The sequence below is a fragment of the Microtus ochrogaster genome, linkage group LG9 (assembly GCF_000317375.1).
Source record: "Microtus ochrogaster isolate Prairie Vole_2 linkage group LG9, MicOch1.0, whole genome shotgun sequence".
NCBI lineage: Eukaryota > Metazoa > Chordata > Mammalia > Rodentia > Cricetidae > Microtus > Microtus ochrogaster.
Genome location: NC_022034.1, coordinates 1,366,824 through 1,389,184, shown reverse-complemented (window position 1 = coordinate 1,389,184; position 22,361 = coordinate 1,366,824). Strand labels below are relative to the sequence as shown.

The following is a 22,361-nucleotide window of genomic DNA, read 5'->3' as shown; positions in this document are numbered from 1 at the left end:
TTTTGAGATTACGATACAGTAATAAAACAACATATCTCCCTTCACTTTCCTCCTTCACTTTCCCATATACCCCTTCTCCTTGCTCTTCTTCAAATTCATGGCTTCATTTTTACTAATCATTACTGCATGCATATAGGTAAAATCCATGAAATCACAACCACACATTAAGAACTTTAGATAACTGAGGGACATTGGAAACAATGGAGGAAGTCTTCCCTATGGAATATAGCACCAAATGTTTACTGCTAAACAACTAAACCCACTGATGATCGAGATACGATTGAAGATATAATCCAAACAAATTGATTCAACAGAGGCAGGAAGCAAAGCTTTTGGATACTATTTCCAAAGCTGTTTGGGATCTCTCTAGAACCAAAAACTAACCCCATACTATTTTCTTCTCTGATATATACCCAGTGCTGAATTTTTAGAAGCTTGTGACTGTGTTAGCATGCTAATGTTGGATCAGAAATGAAGTGAGAGGAAACACTTCTTTCCCATTACTAGTTCTTCCCGTTAACAAAAGTCAGAGTAATATATAAACCACAGCAACTTCAATGGAGCAGTTACTAATGGCTGATAGGAAAAAAGGGAGAAGGTGAGGCCAGAGTCAAAGGGAAATTGTCACCACACCTATAGTATCTGCAAAGACATCACATTCTCTATTTTCGTTGAAAAGATAAATGCAAATTTTGGAATCAATGGGTAACACAAACACACAAAAAATTAGCTGATGCTAGGGATTTTCAGACTCTAAAACTCTCTCCTGTGTGCTGTTAAATTTTAGAGACTAAAGCAAGAAAATAAGGGTTTTTCTCAAGACAGAAGTATTGAGAAACATTATGGAAATCTATAGAAACATTCCTTGTAAACAAAAATAAATTATAAGTCCCATTGCTTTACCATTCTTTAGAGATTTGATTCCTTTATGATTTGAGCAGTCAAACTCAACTCACCAATGACTTCATCAGTGTCAAAAGTTGTTTATAATGCAAACCTCTTCTGGAAAGAATAATAGAACCATAGGGATTTGCTCCTTCTGGAACAATTCTGTTATAAAATCCCAAATGTCTACATATCAAGGCCACCATTGTGAACTACTCTGCTTCAGGTAGGATATTCACACTTTATTGAAAATTTTGAACTGAAACAAACATTTTAATTGGTAAATTAAAGTGACTTTCAACTTATAATTTTGAATTAAGGATCAATTACATTGAAATGCTTCTATTCTCAGGTTAAAGTACTTATAATGACCAAGAAGTGTATATTCACATAATGGAAAAGTTGATAGACCAAAAAGAATATTACCTATCAATATTATTGTCTGCTTCCAATAGAAAAACAATTATCTAGGTGTTTATTTATCCATAAACTTATAAAAACCACAGCCTTAGTTCTTAAGGAGTTCATGCTTTGATTCTGAATCTTGCTCACAACCTGGCTCTCATCTTCATTATGATTCTAATCACTAAAACTTCTTAAGCAGTTGCTACATGTCAGCTGTACCTATAAGGGTTTCCTGTATTAACTTCCTCACATAGAATTGATTTATATATAAAAATATTTTATGAGTTAGAACACTAAAGTACAATAATGTTAATAATTCACTCAAGCCCTAAAACTAGAACCAAAAACAACTAAGATTTTAAAATAAGGGTGTGGAGAGCACATTCCTGGGCATGGTTGTATTCTGCGGACTCTCAGTAATTATATGCTTATTCTCACTTGCTTTATCAGAAGTGGTAGTCAGTAATTTTTGTGATTCCTTTTAAATTCATGATATTACAGTATAGTAAAAGTATAGTGCCATAATTTCTATGACCATTTGTTTGAAAAACTGGACACATTCATGATTCTAAACTTTATTTGTTATGAAAAATTAATCAGAGATAGATTCCATGAAGATGTGTTGTCTAAACTACCTTTCTCACTTGGAAATGAAACTTGACACTAGCCAATTAGTCACGACTCTGTTGAAAAACCAAAGACCAATGGTTTGGACACTTTGAAAAGCTGAGCCACAAGGAGTGCTAGAGGGAGAGTGAATTTCAAGTGTGCCAGGCCTGGCATGCTCAGATGCACTTACACCATTCACAAATATTCAGATGTCATGGAATAAGTCTTGTAGGATATTGCATTATTTATTTTATCATCAAGAATCATCCATAGCTATAAAGTTCATTGCTCATGGAGTGTAGCCATACATATATTTTGAATACATGAAGTAGGTAATGCATTTTTTTGTTGTCCCATACCAAATATTTTCTATATGAGCAAAATGTACTGAGCAAGCGAGAACTTGAGCCATGTATGAAGAGTTAAAAAATATTTCTTGGTAAATGTTTACTTGAGGTGTATGAGAGTGAGGAAAATTATAGCCTGAAAGACCACTATGCAAATGAAGAAGCACATGTGAGGAGATCTTGCTTTCATGAAGCTATATAGCTTCATCTCTTGAAACCCATTTAGCTGTGAGAAAAATAGAGAAGGCTCAGATTCATCCCCCCAAAAGGATTACATATAAGAACAAAAACATTTGCATCTGTACGTTCAAGGAAATAATAAGGAAATGTGATAAATACTTGTCAACCATAAGACACTTGAGATATGAAAAGATTTGCAAAAAAATCTTAGAATATCATTAAAACTATAGCTACATTTTCTATCATCCAACTATCATCTGTCTATATATAATCTATCTATGTATCTATCTAGTTCAATAGTTCTCCACATGTGTGTCATGACTCCTTTGGGGGTCAAACAATCATTTTACAGGGGTTGCCTAAGAACATCAGAAAACACGGATATCTATATTATAATTCATAACAGTAGAAAAATTACAGTTATAAAGAAGCAGTAAACATAATTTTATGTTTGAGAGTCACTATTACATGAGGAACTGTATTAAAGATTCATAGCATTAGGAAGATTGAAAACCAATGATCTAGCTATTATATATTGATCAATCTAACATCCATCTACTTATTATCTTTCTACTGTATATTATTTGTATATATTCCTGTCACAATTTCTCTATTAATTTAGATATTTATAACATCAGTCAAATGATTATCAGGCCTCTCTTTATGTTACCTATGTTAACAGTTTGAAAAACTGAAAAAATGCATCAGATAATGTGATTGACATAATGCATAATGAAGAAAATCCAATTACATTGTTATTTCATTTTTCAGGCCTTGTCTGATGTCAGTAAGAAAAATGTTAAAGAAAAACTATACAACAGTGACTGAGTTTATTTTGCTGGGATTGACTGATCAAGCAGAGTTGCAGCCTGTGCTTTTTGTGGTTTTCCTAATCATCTACCTCATCACAGTGGTTGGCAACGTGAGCATGATATTCTTAATCAGAAGTGACACCAGCCTTCACACCCCCATGTACTTTTTCCTCAGCCACCTCTCCTTTGTAGATCTCTGTTATGCCACCAATGTCACTCCTCAGATGTTGGTTCATTTTTTATCCAAGAGAAAAACCATTTCCTTTGTTGGCTGCTTCATACAGTTTCACTTTTTTATTGCCCTGGTGATCACAGATTACTATATGCTCACAGTGATGGCTTATGACCGCTACGTGGCGATCTGCAAGCCCTTGTTATACACTAGCAAAATGTCCAGAGGTGTCTGCCTCTCTCTTGTAGCTGCCCCGTACATTTATGGCTTTGCAAATGGTCTGGCACAGACAATCTTGATGCTTCGTTTGACTTTCTGTGGACCCAATGAGATCAATCACTTCTACTGTGCAGACCCTCCTCTCATGGTCCTTGCTTGCTCAGACACTTATGTGAAGGAAACGGCCATGTTTGTGGTGGCCGGATCGAACCTCACCTGCTCCCTCACCATCATCCTCATCTCCTATGTCTTCATCTCTACAGCCATCCTGCGAATCCGCTCCGCCGAGGGGAGGCGCAAGGCCTTCTCTACTTGTGGATCCCATCTGGTGGCTGTCACCGTTTTCTATGGGACCTTGTTTTGTATGTATCTCAGGCCTCCTTCTGAGAAGTCTGTTGAGCAGGGGAAAGTTGTGGCTGTCTTTTATATTTTTGTAAGTCCGATGTTAAACCCCTTGATCTACAGCCTGAGAAACAAAGATGTGAAAAGAGCCATCAGGAAAGTTGTCAAGAAGGGAGTGCTCATGAAGTAAGTTGAGAGGTGTTCAAGCCCTTTGCTCTCTAAAACAATTCCTGAGTAACTTTCTGAAACTAATTTTAATTTCTGTCTCTCAGAAATGATATAAATTACAGTAGTGTATTCTGTTTTGTAAGGTAGTTGCTACATACTATCCTGAATGAATAAAAAAGAATCCTAAAACTGGACTGGAGATACTGCCCATGCTCTGTAAAGTAAATCTGCAACATGGTAAATCTGTTATCAAAGGTAGAATTGTCTAATGCTGTAGCAGTAGCTTCCTTTATTCATAGGCGTATGTGTTCTTCAAAGTATTTTCCAGAAAGTTGCCCACCACAGTAGGTCAATTCTTTCATTTTGAAATTTTAGATGTTAACTCATAAAATTTTCAGAGATATGGCTGAGATTATTACTGCAAGATAGAGCTTTCAAATAATTTTATTAATCTGATGTAATCTTTGTACATACGATCTTGATGGAAATGCCAAATTTCCCTTAGCAGGGCTTTGTATTCTTCTGCTATTGAGCATGCATCCCCACCTGTGTGCCTCTGCTCTTCTACCCTTTTGTTACCACTGCCTAGTGTTTGCAAATAAATAATAATTTAATTTAAATTAAATTAATTAAATTCTTAGCCATATTAATGTACAGTTATTTTGTGCATAAAACTCATTATATATATTTTAACAGTCACATTTGTGTGTCAATTTTGTTTTTTTTGTGACATGTTCCCATCTCGTGCCTATTTTAATATTATAGTGTTTATATTTTTCTATCCATTTAGAATTATCAATTATTAAACTACTTCTCCTACCTATATATTTAGATACTTTTTTATGTAAAGGCATAGGCTTTCCATTGTATATTTTTGTCATATTGTTGAAATTTTCACATATATATTTAAGATTTCATTTCTTTGAGATCTATTTATTAATGTTTTTATGTAAGTAGTTTTTTGCTTTCATTTGTGTTTGAGAATCAGGTTTGTGTACTTCCTGTTCAGGCCAGAAAAGAATGAGGAATTACATGAACTGGAGTTCACAGCTGGCTACCAGATGGGTAATGAGAATGGAATCCAGATCCTCAGAAGAGAGTCATTGCATTAACTTCTGAGTCATCTTTCCAGCCCAACATGTTGCTACTTTGCATGTACAAAAATCTCATATTTCAACTTACTGTATTGTCTGTCCTTAGAGAATTGCAGTCCACATACAATTAAGGTGATATACAGCTATAATGCTTAATTATTTTAAGATGGCATTTGTTTATTTTGAAACAAACTATTTGCAGCTCACTAACAGACAAAAATATAATACAATATCTTCCCTTGTAAATTCAAGTCATTTCTATCAGATTTTCTTACGATGTCACAGTTATTTCTGGTATTTGAAATAGAAGTTCTCCCTCATTGGTTCTGTTTCTGTCCTCATTCCTGCAGCAAATACTTGAAAGTTTCTAGACCCTCTGTATAACTACCTCAGTAGATAGCTGTTTGTATAGTCATCAGTTAGTATGCCATGATTTTGCTAGATTTCAAACTTCATAGAAGGAAATTGGTCATTTCTCTTTTGCAGTTGTGTTTTCACTAACATAGTTAGACTTACACATAGTAATTCATTTAGGTGCCCTTTTCACTCCTACAGTCCCTGAACATATCCCATATATTCACAGCGTGTGCATCTGTTCTGAAGAAACAATTGTGTATTTGTGCTTTCCTGTTGATATGAAATACTGCTGACATACTTCATGCAACTATAAATATGTATCTCTGAAAAGGTGCCACTGATTTGGGTCTAAAATATATGAACTTCTGTACATTTAACATGTGTTGTTAATGCTTTGCCAAATTGTACTCCTGCCAATACCACTTGGTTTCTTCATATTGCATTCCTGCCTTCACAGAGGATTGTAGGACTTGATACTGGGTGTTAAATATGTGTTCTGTCATACCTATGTTATGTATATACAAAGGGACAGAAAAGAAAATAATTCTCAAGCAAGCAACATGGTCAAACACGAATTTGCCTACCATATTGCCAGTAATTTTAATATTTGAGTATCATGTGACTCTCAATTGAGCAATTGAATCAAGACCCAGATGGAGGGTGATTCATTAATCCTTCTAACCTCTAACACTGGCAAACCAGACATACTTCAAACATTAACAAAATATAAAATAGTTATTGTGGTTATTTTTATCCCATTGTATTGAATACCTAAGATGTTGTCACTCTGGTCAGATTGGAGATACAGCACCAAGGTGATGTGGGATTCCCTTCTGTATGCTGTGAATATCATTGGTTAATAAAGGAACTGACTTTGGGCATATATCAGAGCTATAGGGGAACAGAGCTAGGTGGGGAAAAATAAACTGAATGCTTGCAGAAAGAAGAAGGAGTTTAGAGACGCCATGGAACCACTGCTGGAGACAGGAATGCTGAAACTTTGCTGGTAGGTCATGACCTTATGCTGATGTACAGATTAATGGAGCTGGGTTAAGTTAAGATGTAAGAGTTAGCAAATATGAAGCTAGAGCTAATGGACCAAGCAGTGATTTAAATAATATGGTTTCTGTGTGATTATTTTGGGGCTGAGCAGCCAGGAACCAACAAGAGGTCTCATTACAACACTAAAGCAAGGTTCTGCTCTATTTTCTGAGCTGAAAAGAATCTAATGATGAATAAGAACAAATGTAATCTTGAAAGCTGACCTTAATGAAAATGAAGCAAAAGAGGCTTATGACAGAAAAAAAATCCCCACTTTGAGGTCCTGGAGAAAGAACGGTGTTCCTACTCCAAAGCCATTGAGAGCTGGAGCCAGAATAAACAACTTAAGCTGCTGCCTTCCACAAGACATGTTCAAGAAGGAGTTCTTATGTGGACAAGGAAACCTTATCATTCTCATGTTAAGACAAGAAGTGGATGAGAATGGTATATAGGTACTTACCCTGCCTCTGACATTTCCCTGGTACCTCCCATTAGTCAAAGTCAGCTTTAGTTTAGTGAACACCAACTTAATTACATGTAAGTCTATAACTCCAGATTGGGAAAATAATTAGAAATATGAGAATAAAAGAGAATACAACTGGAACAAAGAGGGAGTCTTCTCACCTGACTGGCTATATCTGAGAATAATTATGAGTAGTAACTGTTATTTCTATTAAAAAAGCCAGATGAGAGGTTCAAAATGGGTAAACAGCCAGTTCAAGGTAAGTTGACTGAACCTTCACCACTTTCTAGACTCCAAAATAGTCAGTCAATATTTCAAAATGTTTTATATTTTAAAATATTTATTTTATTTATATAGTAATCTTTATTTTAATTAAAATATAATTAAGGTCAGGTGTGATAATGTATGCCTTAAACCCAGCCAGCACTCTAAGAAGAAGCAAGACGATTTAAGTCTCTAGGCCAGTCTGGTTTACACAGGAAGCTTCAGGCTAACCAGAGCTATAGCCAAGGTTCTATATAAAGAACAAATAATAATAAATAAATAAATTTCTACTCTTTCTTTTCCTCTTTTCAACCCTCTCTCTGCCCTATTACTTCTTTTCATATTAATACTCTGATTTTTATTGTTGTTATATGCGCATATATAAACATAAATATACAAATGCAACCTGCTGAGTGGTTTTTATGTATATGATTTCAGGACTGACCACTTAGTATTAGATTAAAAAGTAGGGGCTTCATCCTGGGGCCCCTATCAGCAGTATATAATTAGTATATTCATATGAAGAAAAACAATTAAAAATGAGGATACTTAGCACAAACTAAATAAGAAAAGAGTCCTTTGGTTCCCCATTCTTGGAAGATTTGTATCTCTGATGACTGTGAAGAGTGGGAAAAACTGTTCTCAATGGATTTAGGGATTTTGAACAGGAAGCTGGGGCTTTTTCATAATCCAAACTATTTTTTTCTAAGTGGTAATTGAACCATAGGGAATTGGTTCTGTGAGAGCTTGTTCTTATAAACTACCCAGCGACTTTACATTGGTGCTGCCATTGCAAAGTCATTCTCCTTTCACAGGTAGGAGCAGCGATCATCATTTCTCAATTTTAATATCAGGAGGTATGCATTTTAACAGACAAAATAAGTGTTTACCCGAATTCTACTTTAATGACTTAGTAATATCACTACTTATGATCGTCTATATTTCTCAGAGCAGGCATTCATTTACCAATTATGACTTTTCTTTTGTATTTTAATACCCTATCCAAGAAAACTTGACTCTTTATTTGTAGAATAACAAAGGGCAACAAGCAAGAAGGCTATACGGAGTGCTACACAACTTCTTTCTGTCCGTGGTGTTGTGCTTCTCATGAAAGAGTGGGGTAACAACCCTGCTATGTGTGGACTTGTGGCATCAAAGGAGAGTGCAAGGGTCCCTGGTATAATATCTTGGAGTTCTTTATTTCTGCAGTAATGCCTGTAGTATTATCTCAGGTAGGTTCATAACACGATCATTGTTTCATCATGCTACAAAAGAATATAGAATTTATGCTTTTTGAAACCTGTGTAGAGTTTATGTTTTAGCATTGATTGAAACTTTCTATGAGTCTTAGACTGAGATGAAGATGGAGAAAATCATTATGGTCTGAGGAATTGTTGCTCAGCATATTTTCACTCTCCCCTACTATCCTAGCACTAAATTTTCAATGCCCCTCACATGCACATGACACCAACCAATGTATGCACATCTACACACACAGGTCTATGTATAGAATTTAATTCTCTCATGTATGCCATATACATTTATGTATGAATATTTTATGTACATAAATATTTAATATTGACTTGTGCCTTCTCTCCCAAAACAATTATTTTTCTGCATGAGCAAAAAAACAGATACTAATCTTATTTTTTTTTTTTTATAAACTAAGAGTTTTGTTGGTATGAGAGCTTTGTGAGGTAAGCTATTTGGGATGAGGAACTTCAGCTGAAGAATGAGGGATCAGCTTGGAAGATATCTTGGGATCAGAAGAGTAAGTAGAGAAAGCTTATGCTTACATGGATATGTGTCATGCTTCAGTTTAATCCCCCAGCTGAATTAACTAGGGAAAATTATTTAAATTATTGAAAATTGTTTCAAAGGCTAACATTTGTAAAAGGAAATCTTAAAGTATATTTGGAGAAAAACATCATTTTAGGCAAAAATTGTTTTGGGGGAGGAAAACCATGTTTAGGGAAAACAGAAAATATGGAGAAAAATTGCACACACACACACACACACAGAGTTCTATATGAATTTGATAGAATTTTAAACATTAACCATACATCCCTAAGCTGCCTAATTTTAATTTGTTTTAGATTTGCTTATTTAATTTCATGTATATCAGTAGTTTGTCAGCAAGTGTGTATGTGCAGCATGTGTGTACCTTGTGACTGCAGAGGTCAGAGGAGGGCAGTGTCGTCTCTGGTCCTGAAGTTCCAGATGGATATTGGGAACTGAATCCAATCTTCTACAAGAGCAAAAAGGGTTGTTAACCTCTGAGCTATTTCTCCAGTGCACTGGCTCATTTTTCTGCCATGTGCATTTACGAGTTTGAAAAAAGAGGGTTCAGGATCATGCAGAATGATGATATGTTTCATGTACAATATTTATGAGCTTTAAATTTTTTCCTCTTTAGACCTTGTCTGGAGCCAAATAAGCAAAATGTTAAAGAAAAACTATACAGCCGTGACTGAGTTTATTTTCCTAGGACTGACAGACAGAGAAGAGCTGCAGTCTATGCTCTTTGTGGTCTTCCTAATCATCTACCTCATCACAGTGGTTGGCAACGTGAGCATGATATTCTTAATCAGAAGTGACACTAAGCTTCACACCCCCATGTACTTTTTCCTCAGCTACCTCTCCTTTGTGGATCTCTGTTATGCCACCACAGTTGCCCCTCAGATGCTGGTTAACTTTTTATCCAAGAGAAAGAGCATTTCTTTTATTGGCTGTATTATTCAGTTCCACTTTTTTATCGCCTTTGTGATCACAGATTATTACATGCTTGCAGTGATGGCTTACGACTGCTACGTGGCGATCTGCAAGCCCTTGTTATACACTAGCAAAATGTCCAGAGGTGTCTGCCTCTCTCTTGTAGCTGTACAGTACATTTACGGCTTTGTTAATGGTCTGATACAGACAATCTTGATGCTTCGTTTGACTTTCTGTGGACCCAATGAGATCAATCACTTCTACTGTGCAGATCCCCCTCTCATGGTCCTTGCTTGCTCAGACACTTATGTGAAGAAAACCGCCATGTTTGTGGTGGCCGGATCCAACCTCACCTGCTCCCTCACCATCATCCTCATCTCCTATGTCTTCATCTTTACAGCCATCCTGCGAATCCGCTCCGCCGAGGGGAGGCGCAAGGCCTTCTCCACTTGTGGATCCCATCTGACAGCTGTGACCATCTTTTTTGGAACATTGTTCTGCATGCACCTCAGGCAGGCCCCCTTCAGAGACATCTGTAGAACAAGGGAAAATCGCGGCTGTTTTTTATATCTTTGTAAGTCCTATGTTAAACCCATTCATCTACAGTCTGAGGAACAAAGATGTGAAAAATGCGATAAGAAAATTTATACAGAAATAATTGCTGTATAAAACATTCTTATTTACTGACAAAGTGTTTTAGATAAACAAACCTTCTTCTGCCACTGCTTAAAATTTTTCTGAATTCATGTGTAGAATTTACTAGTTAGTTTTTATTCATTAGCTGGGAATTAAAGTGTAAGTTTGGTGGTTTTTTTTTTTGTAGAATCATAATTTCAAAACTGGAGAAGGGACAGAGCTTATTTTAATCAATAAAGATTATTGTATCCATAATACCCACACTGGCTTATAGAGGTAAATTATATAATTACTGAATTCCGTGATAGCTACCATTTTTTGAAGACTTTTTCTTTTCTATTTCAAAAGGAAACAAACTATCTTTTTTCATTTTACGTACCAGTCTCAGTTTTTACTTTCTTCTTTCTTTCCATTTCCTCCACCTTCCCCCGCCAACTCCCATCCACTCCCCAGAGAGGGTAAGGCACATTGCTCCAATGAAGGACCAAAGCTGTCCCCACTATAACCATGCCGAGCAAGGTCCCCATCCAAAGAGAATGGGTTCCAAAGAGTCAGTACAAGCAGTAGGGATAAATCCTGGTGCCACCTTCAGTGAACCCTCAGTCTTTGCAGATTTTTTTTTTTATCCATAGAGAGAAGAAGTTTTGTTTGTTTATTTTTAATACATATTGTAAGGCAATAAAAATGTTTTTTGGATATATAACTCATCATATTATTTCTTGAAAATGTGTCTTTCAACTGGCAATGCTGAACTAATGACATCATTGCATATGGATGTTTATTTGAAATGTATATTTTTTGTTGACTGTGTTTTGTGCTTTTTGCAGTTGCATATGACTGTCAATTGTAGCTAGTTTTGAAATGGTCAAATAATAAAATCCTACAGACAGATACTGGGGTAAAAGCTGAAAAATCACAGAAGCAGAGCAGCCACCCGTTAGAGTTCTTACCTTTGTAAAATCCTCAGATAGAATGGCTGAGATCCTGTCTCTTCCTGCCTTATATTCCTGTTTCCACTTCCCTAGTGCTAGGATAAAATGTGGATGGCTCACTCATATGTACTAGGATCAAAGGCATGAGGCCTCAAGTGCTGGGAACAAAGGTGTATGCCCTCACTACCTGGCCTCTAATGTTAACTAGTGGCTAGATTCACCCTCTGATCTTCAGGCAAGCTTTATTTGTTAGAGCACAAACAAACCATCACCACACTCAATTTGCAACATCTCCCTTCCTTTATTAGAGTTATGGAAGGTGTTTGTGCCTCGTGATCCTGGCAGCTCTAATACGCCAGGCTTTGGGACTCATCCTCAGTAGCCCAACTAAAAACACAGTTAACAGTGAGAAGCAGAGAAAACAAAGGCAAAAATTATTTATTCAATAAGGCCACATTTAGAAGAAGAGGAAAAGCGTCCAGTGACAGCCCAAGTCCATCTTGGTGATCCTAAGTATTAGATTTAAATACAAGGCAGGAATTATGCATACTTATAAAGTCTTGGTTAAAATGCTCTGTGGTCCTGTCAATCTCCAACGTCTCAGCTCTAGTCTTTCCTGCGAAATGAATTGACAAGTTCCCAATCAGTTCTAGGGGAATAAGCTCCCCTTTATTTGGCACCATATTCTCAGGATTTTCCTTTATCCACATGAGATTTCTAGAGTATTTCAGTGGTGGTGGTAGTGGGGATCCATTGTTTCTGTAGTGTGATAGCGAAGAGAGGAACTGAATTGTCTCTTGAGAACGTCCTCATTCCTGCCAAGACAGGTACAGGGCCCTTGCATGTTCTTTGTGGATAGCTAGCTTCCATTGATGTTTTAACCTTATCAGTGAATGGTCTTCCTGTGCATCTGTGTAATTCTGATCTTATGATCACAGGTTAGACTACTCATTGCTTGTTCTAGTTTCTTTTGTGATAAAGCCTAATGCATTGTTTTGTCTGTTTACCAATTATTATATTTCTATATTGTTAAATTTACTTGAGATTTTTATCTTAAAGTATTATAATTTTCTTGCTACTTATTTATACACATGCATATTCTCCATTTTAACTCATTTTATTGTCATATATTTTAAAAATACGTTTTATTTTGCATATTATCAAATATATTTATTTTATTGGTTCTTTCTTTGGTCTTATCAGGAGTTAGCTTTCTTCATAAATGCAATAAAGTTTGTATTACATGTATTATTAATTTTAGGTATTTATTGATTATTTGTTTAGAGGAACAATTTTCAACCTCAACCAAAAAAGAAAATAAGGTAATGAGCCCCTTGTTATAACTCCCAAATTGTTACATGATATCATACTGATTTAATGTATTTTGATACTAAAATATTAGTTTTCTCAGAAAAATGCATCTTGTAACTTAATGTATCTTATCACTATTAGAGTTTTCTCAGTGGTTAGGTATTTATCTATCTGTAGAATTATAAACCTTGATGGAGATGAAATTCCTCTGTGCTTCTGCAAACTATTTCCCTTTTAACTAGCATTGTTAGGTATATCCATATTGACTCAAATAACATGTTTGTATTGATATATTCTATGCCAATACTAGAAAGGATACATGTATCATTGCATATTTCCACGTTCTCGATAATATGAAAACCAAGTGACAAATTAAATTATGTAAGTCTAAATATGTTCCAGCTCTCAGTGGAAATAAAATTTGAGCAAGGCCTCCTTGAGTAGAGAAACTGCCACATGAGTTTTTGTGGAAGAACATTACTGTAGACACACAGTGAAGGGGATTCCGAAACAGTGAGGTTCCCTTCTAAGGCCCCGAATTAGGCACAAACACTACCTAAACACCTGTTTTCACAGAGCAACACTTAATTAGTCAGAGTAGAAGAGTTAAAGTGGCTACTTTCTAACTCTGGCCAAAAAAGCAGCAAATGATGTTGTAATAAGAGCAGCAGGGCTGCTTTCCACCACCCGGCTAGCTTATGTCCCGAAATAATTACACGGAAACTGTATTCTTTTGAACACTGCCTGGCCCATTAGTTCCAGCCCAATTGGCTAGCTCTTACATATTGATCTAACCCATTTCTAATAATGTGTGTAGCACTACGAACTGGCTTATCAGGAAAAAACTTAACCTGCGTCTGTCTGGAGTGGGAGAATCATGGCAACTGCTTGAATCTGCTTCTTTCTCCCAGCATTCTGTTCTGTCTACTCCACCTACCTAATTTTCTGTCCCATTAAAGGGCCAAGGCAGTCTCTTTATTTAACCAATGAAATTAACACAGAACAGAAGACTCTCCCCCATCAAAATGACCTTGCAGGTGTAATTTTAAGAGAAGAAAGGGGGAGATCTGTGTTAGAATGGGCTAGGATGCTTTGGTGAAGAGATAGTGAACAAAGATAAAGGGGAAAAGTTCATGGGGAAGGTGGAAGGAGTTTTTCTTCCAAGGTGGCAATTAACTGCCTTTGAATAGAGAGAAGACAGATGTAGTACATAGAGAAGTGACTGTTTATAAAAGATTGGGAGAAACCCATGTTAGAATGAGGTTGTTAATTTCAACTGGGCTTTTTAATTAGGTGAAGCATAGGGGGTTTCTGATTACTGAACTTTGGTAGCAAGCCTCAGGTGGAAGAAGTGGCCAAAAAATGGAATAGATCTTGGTGAGTACTTTTAGGAATATAATTTAATGTTTTAACAAGTCAGAGGGAATGGGGGAGAAGGGCAAGGTCTGCCAGAGACACACGTTCCACTGGGCTAGTTTCCCTTCACGTAGTAAATACAAAGACTCAAGGCAAGAAACATTTTGCTTGTTAATTGATGTCTTTCTCCAAGTCCAGACTTCAAGCATAGTGAATAAAGATACAATATTCATTCTGTTGACTTTGCAACAAGTACAATGCATAATATTTATTCTATAACTTAGGCTGATCAGACATTTGTGGGTAAAGCACATACATTAATGGGTGTACAACTTCATACAGTTATAATACTATATACAGCACCATCCACTGCAATGAAGAATGTATGTTTCCTGGCTCCCCAGACCCGAATAATTACATCTAGCCTATTCCTAGCTAGCTCTATGTCTTAAATTAAGCCACTTCTATTAATCTGTGTATTGCCATAAGGTTAGGGTGTTACCTCATTTTCTACATGTCTTGTTTCCTTGGTGGTTGACTTGTGTCTTTTCCCTTTGGCAGCTCCATGGCATCTCTATGACTTCACCTACTCTCTCTATAAACCTCTGTTCAGTTTTCCTACCTGGCTTTACTCTGCCAAGCCATAGACTGAAACAGCTTTATTCATTAACTAATAAAAACAACACATATAAAGAATGACATCTCCCATCAGGAGAAGCTTCTCTGAATATGATTGAGAGAAGTACCAATTAATGATTGTAAGGATGGATATTTAGATGATATCTTGGTATTATGTTCATTTATCATATAATAGTAGTAGATTCTTCCCTAGGGCCTGACTTTTATCCTGTCATAGGTTATTGACTCAGGTTACAGTACAAGGCATGAATTCTGTCTTTTAGATTAAGCCTTGTGTTAAGGCAGAAGTTGGCTGGTTATCCTAATAACATTCATTGCAACAACAAGCATTTCTTGCCAGGCTGATTGTTAGCATTGGTTGCCATGCTCACCTCTGAGTCAGGCTATTCATGGCTTTCTCTCTAAGCATCCCATATAGCACCTTATGGCACTATTTAAACTAGACGATAGAAGAATGCTCTAGGTAGGTACTGACTTGACATCTCTGTGTCCTGTGACCCCAGTGTGTGATCTCTTCAGAGATAGGATCTTAACATCAAGTTCTAGTATATCACCAAGAGTAATGGCAATAGTCTATACTGTTTAGAAAGTCAATAAGTTCTCTGTGACCAACAACTTGAAGGTCTATAATTCATACCTAGAGCTAGACTTTTCCATATTTTGGAGCTAAGCTGAATGATTATCAAATAAAGCAAAATATCATCATGATGATTTTATCTATCAAGTAAAAAACAAGGCATCTGTACAATCAGGATTAAAGAAGTCTGGTTTCCAGGACTCATGTCTGTGACACAACTGTCTGTAACATCAGCTTCAGGATGTCATGTACCTCTGGATATCATCAAACATCTGTTCTCATGTGCACATGATCACATGCAGACACAAATGTCTACAAATAATTAAAAGTAATAATATTTTGAAAAAACGATACTCATTTCTTCTTAATCTCAAATGAGTTACAAGATGAATTAATAAAGCAAAAAGAAATATGGAAAAGTATTAATGGTGATGTGTTTGATTATTTCTTATATGCAATAAATGGGGAAACTAGGGAGACCTTCTAGAATGTACTGATATATTAAACCATACTTTGCATGCCTTACTGCATGCAAACTTGAAAGACAACCCAAAAGTTCCATTTAGATCTCTGTGTCATGATGGGGGATAAGGAAGGACATGTCTCTCTGCAAATACATAGGCTAAGAGTTGAATCTTTCTTGAATCTAAAACAGCTGCCGATGTTGCTCATCTTTGACATATTCAATAGACTTTATGGCTCATAAGGGAGCAAATGATTTAAAGATATAGACAACAAAGAGGACCTCAAGAGAGACATACACGTCACTACACAGAAAGGGGAAAAGGACAAGATCTGAGTTAATTGGGAGCATATGTCATTTGAGATGGTAGAAGAGAAGAAGGGAGGAAGGGACAGGAGCAAACAAAAATGTATAGCTCATCTTGAAAATTTAGGGACATTCACCTCTAGTACATGTTGTGTTTAGCAAAGGTACTACTTAGGTTATGAAGTTATGGTGTTGGAATTCATGATGCCAGTTAAACTTGGAATAGCATGCTTAGAAAAAATGTAACACCATACCAATATAAAAGAAGCTGCAAAATAACGTATGCTCCTCTTTTTTTACATGCATGCATTGTAGACATATATAAAAACTTATATCATATAAAAGTTGATATTATTTAGTCTGTTAAATGCTTAAATGTTGTTACATGTCTTAAACATTTATACATATATTTAAATATGTATATGTGTTTGTACACATTTATTACATTATATATCTGGGAGTGTTTTCATGCTCAAACACACACACACACACACACACACACACACACACACATATATATAATAAGAAAAACACTCCCTTTGTTTATTCAAGTAAAATAACTAATCTCCAAATAAGTGTATACATGCAAAGAGAAGAATGAAGAGTATTAAAGAATGGTTGCAGTTTCTGAAGAGGTCCTTAAAAATTTTAATTAGATTTACCTATGAGCATGGGTGGGATTGCATAGGTATGTACATGCCATGGATATTTGTTGCAATTAACTGACAACTGAGAAACCTATTCTCTCTTTCCACTTAGTGAGTCCCAGAGAAAAGAATCAGATCATCAGGATTAAAAACAAGTGGTTTCACCTGCTCAGCATCTCACACTTGAACACTATCGCTATCTATTAGTATAATTATTTTTATTTATTAGAATTTTAATTTAAATGGAATGCTTTTTTATTATTTACCTCAAATCATCAAATGATAGGATTTTATAATTTCTTAGAGAACAATAGACAAAAGTGCCTGAGTTTGCCTAATTTATTTTTAGCATATTAAATAGACAATAAACTATGTCCTCTGCAGAGCTCAAATTAAAGAAATTTTTAAATATTGAAGTGTGGAATATAAGCCAACTGAGGTAGTTAATTAGTTTCTGGATCCCCCAAATGCTCTTATTAAAGCAAAGAAGTGGTCCCCGCTGTGAGGCTCGTCTTCCCATGCTTCATTCCCTCTGCAGATTGGCTTAGTTTGGCCCACTTCCCTCAAGCAAGTATAAACAGGGGAATATTTTTACATTTTATAGAGCATCAAGAGAATTCTACAGAGACTGAGAAGAGTGGTGCATGTCAGAGCCGTAAGTTGGTCTTGTGTTTTTCCTCCCTCTCTGTATTCAGGTGTAAATAACTGGTTTCTAAATCAGGCCAAATAACTAATTTGGCCTGCTTTAGAGATGGCTTAACTTTAATTCCTAAATAGGTAGGATTTTCTTTAATTATGAAATCAGTGGTAAACAGGAATCTTGGTATTTCCTGTGATTAAGAGCACACCAAAGAAGTCTAGGAAGGAGGTCAGCTCTGAGCAGTATGAACTGTGCTTCTAACAGCAGTTAGTATGTACTGACTATTCAGGTTTTAAGTCACCGTAACAATGATTGTCCAAGAAGAGCTGGTTATGTTTCTTCTGTTCATCTGAAACATACTTTCGTAACTCCTCTTTTACGAGCACAGAATGGCACAGTTGTATTTTCCCCTGCTGAACTGTCTTCTAAAAGCATTTTCAGGCCACTCGGCAGCTTTCATGGCAGATACTGAAGTTTAGTATATTTACTGACAAGTGTCAGTCTTTCAGGGGAAAAGTGCCTTTGCTTCCTGGAAACATCCAGCTTGCATTTTCTTCTTCTGCCTTCATGCAATCAAAACTCATATTCTAACTGGGAAAAATTAAGATGTTCTAAAGAGACATATGTGTCTCTCAATCTGGCTCTCAGAATATTGAAACAAAGGACCACAAAGAAATGGGAATTTCTCCCAAGATTCTAATTCTGGGAGAAGGAAAATTTTGCCAACCTGAGGGGCACTTGTCTCTAGTAAAGGAATCCACACAGTTACTACAGCTTATAGGACTATCTTATAGGATGAGACTGAAGCCCAGACAGGGCAGATAAGGATGGGCCAATGGTAGGAGGGACCACATCTCAACCAGGATCGTTCACGTGTGCACATCCTTGGCCCTCTGTTTAAACTTTTAATAGTCTTTCAGGACTCCCCCCAAAATTTAAGGTGTTTGTTGTATCTCTTCCTCTTCTCGATGTGGCTGTATTGAATAAATGTTCTTTTCCTGTTTTCTACTATTATTTTGACTTCTTAAGATTTAAAAACATGATAATTTTGCCAGGCAGTGATGGTGCATGCCTTTAATCCCAGCACTTGAGAGGCAGAGTCAGGTGGCTCTCAGTTTGTGGCCACCTTGGTTTAAAAGAGCATCTTCCAGGACAGGCTTCAAAACTAAAAAGAACTCTTGTCTCAAAAAACCAGAAACCAAAACCAAAACAGAACAAAAACCAAGGTAATTTTGGGTTCATATATTACATCTCTCAACCACTCTCATGCTGATATCTCCCAATTACTTCAATTTTCTTAAGATCCTTTTTCTAAAGGATCATATTTGTATTTACCCAGGAGAGTTTTGTGGGTGTGAGAACTGTGATCACATGCAGAGCAATAGCTTAAAATTATTAATTGGTGTGGGGTTAAAGACCATGGGAGCATTATTAGTAACTCTAATCCATCCAAACAACACCTATTAAGTACATGAACTTTGGGGTAAGGGAACAGAAGGCTTAGGTGATTATCGACTTTCTAAATTAAATAGTGAAGTGAGGTCACTCACTTTATAATGAAATATGATTCATGAAAATAGTTCAATAAAAGATTTTTAACTATGAGAGCTGAAAGGTGGCTCATGGGTAAGGGGAATCTCTGCCAAGATTGATGACCTGAGTTCCATCCTTTGGGTTCACATGGTGGAAGGAGAGGAAGAGTTATCCCCTGACTTTCACTTGTATTGAAACACACCCCCTACACATTACAAAGTGTAATTTCCCCTTTATGTAAGTATTAGTTACTGTTCTTGGAATTATCTTAAAGATACTATGCTACAATACATACATTAGATAATTAATTATTAATTCAGTTGATATGTCATGTGCATATATATTATACATGTATACATACACATATCCATGGCAGAATGCAAGTGCTGGGAGTTACAGATGGGGCATCATACATGATCATATATGCTACACCAGTATTCTATTGATGAGCTAATTCCAGATGAGCTTTGACACCAGGACTTTGTCTTTCATAGGTAAGTTCGGCAAAAATTTGCTCTTGGATTTTCTGGGTATTTTCATTTTGTATCTTGGGTCATGTTCTTTTTCTATTAGATGATTTCACTAGGGTGCTTACTTTGTGTGTGTTTTTTTAACCACATATACTCCACTTATGATGCTATCTTACCCTTCCTCTTTTTCTGTCCTTCAATTTTCCCTTCACAAAAAAGTTAACCCTCTATTTTCAAGCCATCATTTTAAGTTTGCAAATACGAGAGAAAACCTGATACAATTTTGCATCATTTGGCTCATTTTGCATAACATATAATCTTTAGTTTAAACTACTTTTCTTTCAAAGACATAATTTCCTTCATATATATAACAAAATAAAATTTCTTCATCAGTCCAATATTCTAATAATGTATTTTGTAATGGTGGGTACACTTAACTGAATATTAAGCTTTCTAAGTAAGCCCTTTGTACAAACAATGTATCCAAGTGCAGTAGTATTTTTTGTTTACGGTAAATAATGCTACAAATTCTCTATGATTTTAATTATCAATATGTAGTTCTCTTTTGAAGACTTTAATCTTTTATTTTTCATAATTCAACACATATACATATTTTGGATGCATATATATATTCAGAATATGTACGGTATAATAATTAACGAGACATAATTCCTATCCTTCTACCACTTAAAGTTTGATGTACGTATTGTAAGGGTAAATTATAGATGGAGGTTTGTGTTGAAAATACAGAATTTATATAAAGAGATTGGGTTATACTCATATATGAAGGATGTATGTAAGAAATACTTCACAAAACTCCTCTAGCCTGTTTAGCCTTGCAGAATAGGCATACAGGTAAGGAGAAAGAAACACAGAGAGACAGGATAGAGGTAGCAATGATTTATTTACAGATGTATAAATTAGAATATATATGTAGTTTGGAACAAAATGCCAGCAAAATACAACATCAAATGAAACATGGACTTAGTAAGAATACTAAAAAGACCATAATATAATCTATTTCAGATGGCATAATTTTTAGAAAAACATTTTCAACTGTCATTAAAATTTTATTTTAAAAATATTTATTTACAGAAATGATCTCTTTAAATTTTGAAGTTATAATATAATTATACCGTTTCCCTCTTCCTTCTCTTCCTCAATAACACTCTCATGCATCCCTCATATCTCTGTTGCAAATTCATGGACTCTTTTATTATTAGTTGATGCAACACACATATGTATGTACATGCATATGTGGATGCATGTGTTTGTGTCTACTCTGTGTGTGTCTCTGTGTGTTTTGCTACATACATAAGTATAACTTCCTCAGTCTGTAACACGATGTTGTATGTGTGATTCCAGGGCTCAAGATTTGGTCATAGATAACCAATTGATGTGCTCTACTGAGGATAAAGACAATTCTTCCTTCTTAGCATTCCATAGATGCTGATAGTTCTGAGAACAGGGTTGGAAACTCCTGGACTATACTACATCTTCACTTCTACCTTTATTTTCACAGCGTGAGTCCAAAACCCAACTCTCAGGAAATGGCCCTTACAAACAGCACTGAAATTACAGAATTCATTTTGCTGGGGCTCACAGATCGCCCAGAAATCCAGCCTCTCCTCTTCATGCTGTTTCTGCTTGTTTACCTTGTCACTGTCTTGGGTAACATGGGCCTGGTGGCCCTGATCAGCCTGGACTCCCTCCTTCACACGCCCATGTACTTCTTCCTCAGTAACCTGGCATTTGTAGATCTGTGTTATACCTCAACGGCCACTCCACAGATGCTGACTAATTTCTTATCAGACAAGAAGACGATTTCCTTCGTTGGCTGCTTTATCCAGTGCTACCTTTTCATCGCCCTTCTCCTCACAGAGTTTTACATGCTGGCAGCCATGGCCTATGACCGCTATGTGGCCATATGCAATCCTCTGCACTACAGTGTGAAAATGTCCAGGCGAGTCTGCATTTCCTTGGCCATATGCCCTTATGTCTATGGCTTCTCAGATGGGTTGTTCCAAGCCATCCTGACCTTCAGTATGACCTTCTGTAAATCCAATGTCATCAACCACTTCTACTGTGCTGACCCTCCACTCATTAAGCTGTCCTGCTCAGATACTTATATAAAAGAACATGCCATGTTAATATCTGCTGGTTTCAACCTCTCCAGTTCCCTCACAATCATTCTGGTGTCTTATATTTTCATTATTGCTGCCATCCTAAGGATCAAATCAGCTGAAGGAAGGCGCAAGGCATTCTCTACCTGTGGTTCCCACATGATGGCTGTCACATTATTTTATGGGACTCTCTTCTGCATGTATGTAAGACCACCCACTGACAAGACTGTTGAGGAATCCAAAATAATCGCTGTCTTCTACACCTTTGTAAGTCCAATGTTGAATCCCTTGATCTATAGCCTGAGGAATAAAGATGTAAAACAGGCTTTGAAAAAAATTTTCAGACAAAAAGTTATCAGGACAGAAATTATGCCTCATTTTTTCAATAAGCTGAAACTATAGTTTTGTCATGAATAAAGTTGTATTTAGATGACTTTTTAATATTCTCTGTGTCCATATTTTTTGTGTTCCAGCTAAAAGTTATGTGTTTTGAGATAAATCACCTGGCCTTATATGCTGTCCTGTTTAGCACTCTGTATTTGATGTGTCAGTGATAGTCAATGTTTATTGTCAGTTTGATTAGGTTGAAAATTACTTAGGAGACACATCTCTTCCTCTGCCTGTGGAGGTACTTCTACAGTGGATAACCTGGGGTAAA

General features: G+C 36.2%; 3 protein-coding genes across 3 annotated transcripts; all 3 read left to right on the top strand.

The window, feature by feature from the left end:
• The first annotated feature begins 3,210 nt into the window (after positions 1–3,210).
• On the top strand, positions 3,211–4,161 carry LOC101981115 (olfactory receptor 1030-like). The gene has a single exon (XM_005363488.1). The coding sequence runs from the start codon at positions 3,223–3,225 to the stop codon at positions 4,159–4,161; it is 939 nt and encodes a 312-aa protein (XP_005363545.1). The 5' UTR covers positions 3,211–3,222.
• A 5,639-nt stretch (positions 4,162–9,800) lies between these two features.
• Positions 9,801–10,728, top strand: LOC101980824 (olfactory receptor 1030-like). Its single transcript, XM_026787433.1, is given in 2 exon segments — positions 9,801–10,583; positions 10,585–10,728. Coding segments are annotated over 2 exon segments (927 nt in total).
• A 10,402-nt stretch (positions 10,729–21,130) lies between these two features.
• On the top strand, positions 21,131–22,105 carry LOC102000833 (olfactory receptor 5M11-like). Its single transcript, XM_005363318.2, has one exon. It carries the CDS (start codon positions 21,131–21,133, stop codon positions 22,103–22,105), a length of 975 nt encoding a protein of 324 aa, XP_005363375.1.
• Positions 22,106–22,361: the final 256 nt, after the last annotated feature.

Bases quoted from the DNA above. Each gene is read 5' to 3' on its own strand.
- LOC102000833 (XM_005363318.2), top strand. From the start codon at position 21,131: ATGGCCCTTACAAACAGCACTGAAATTACAGAATTCATTTTGCTGGGG.
- LOC101981115 (XM_005363488.1), top strand. From the start codon at position 3,223: ATGTTAAAGAAAAACTATACAACAGTGACTGAGTTTATTTTGCTGGGA.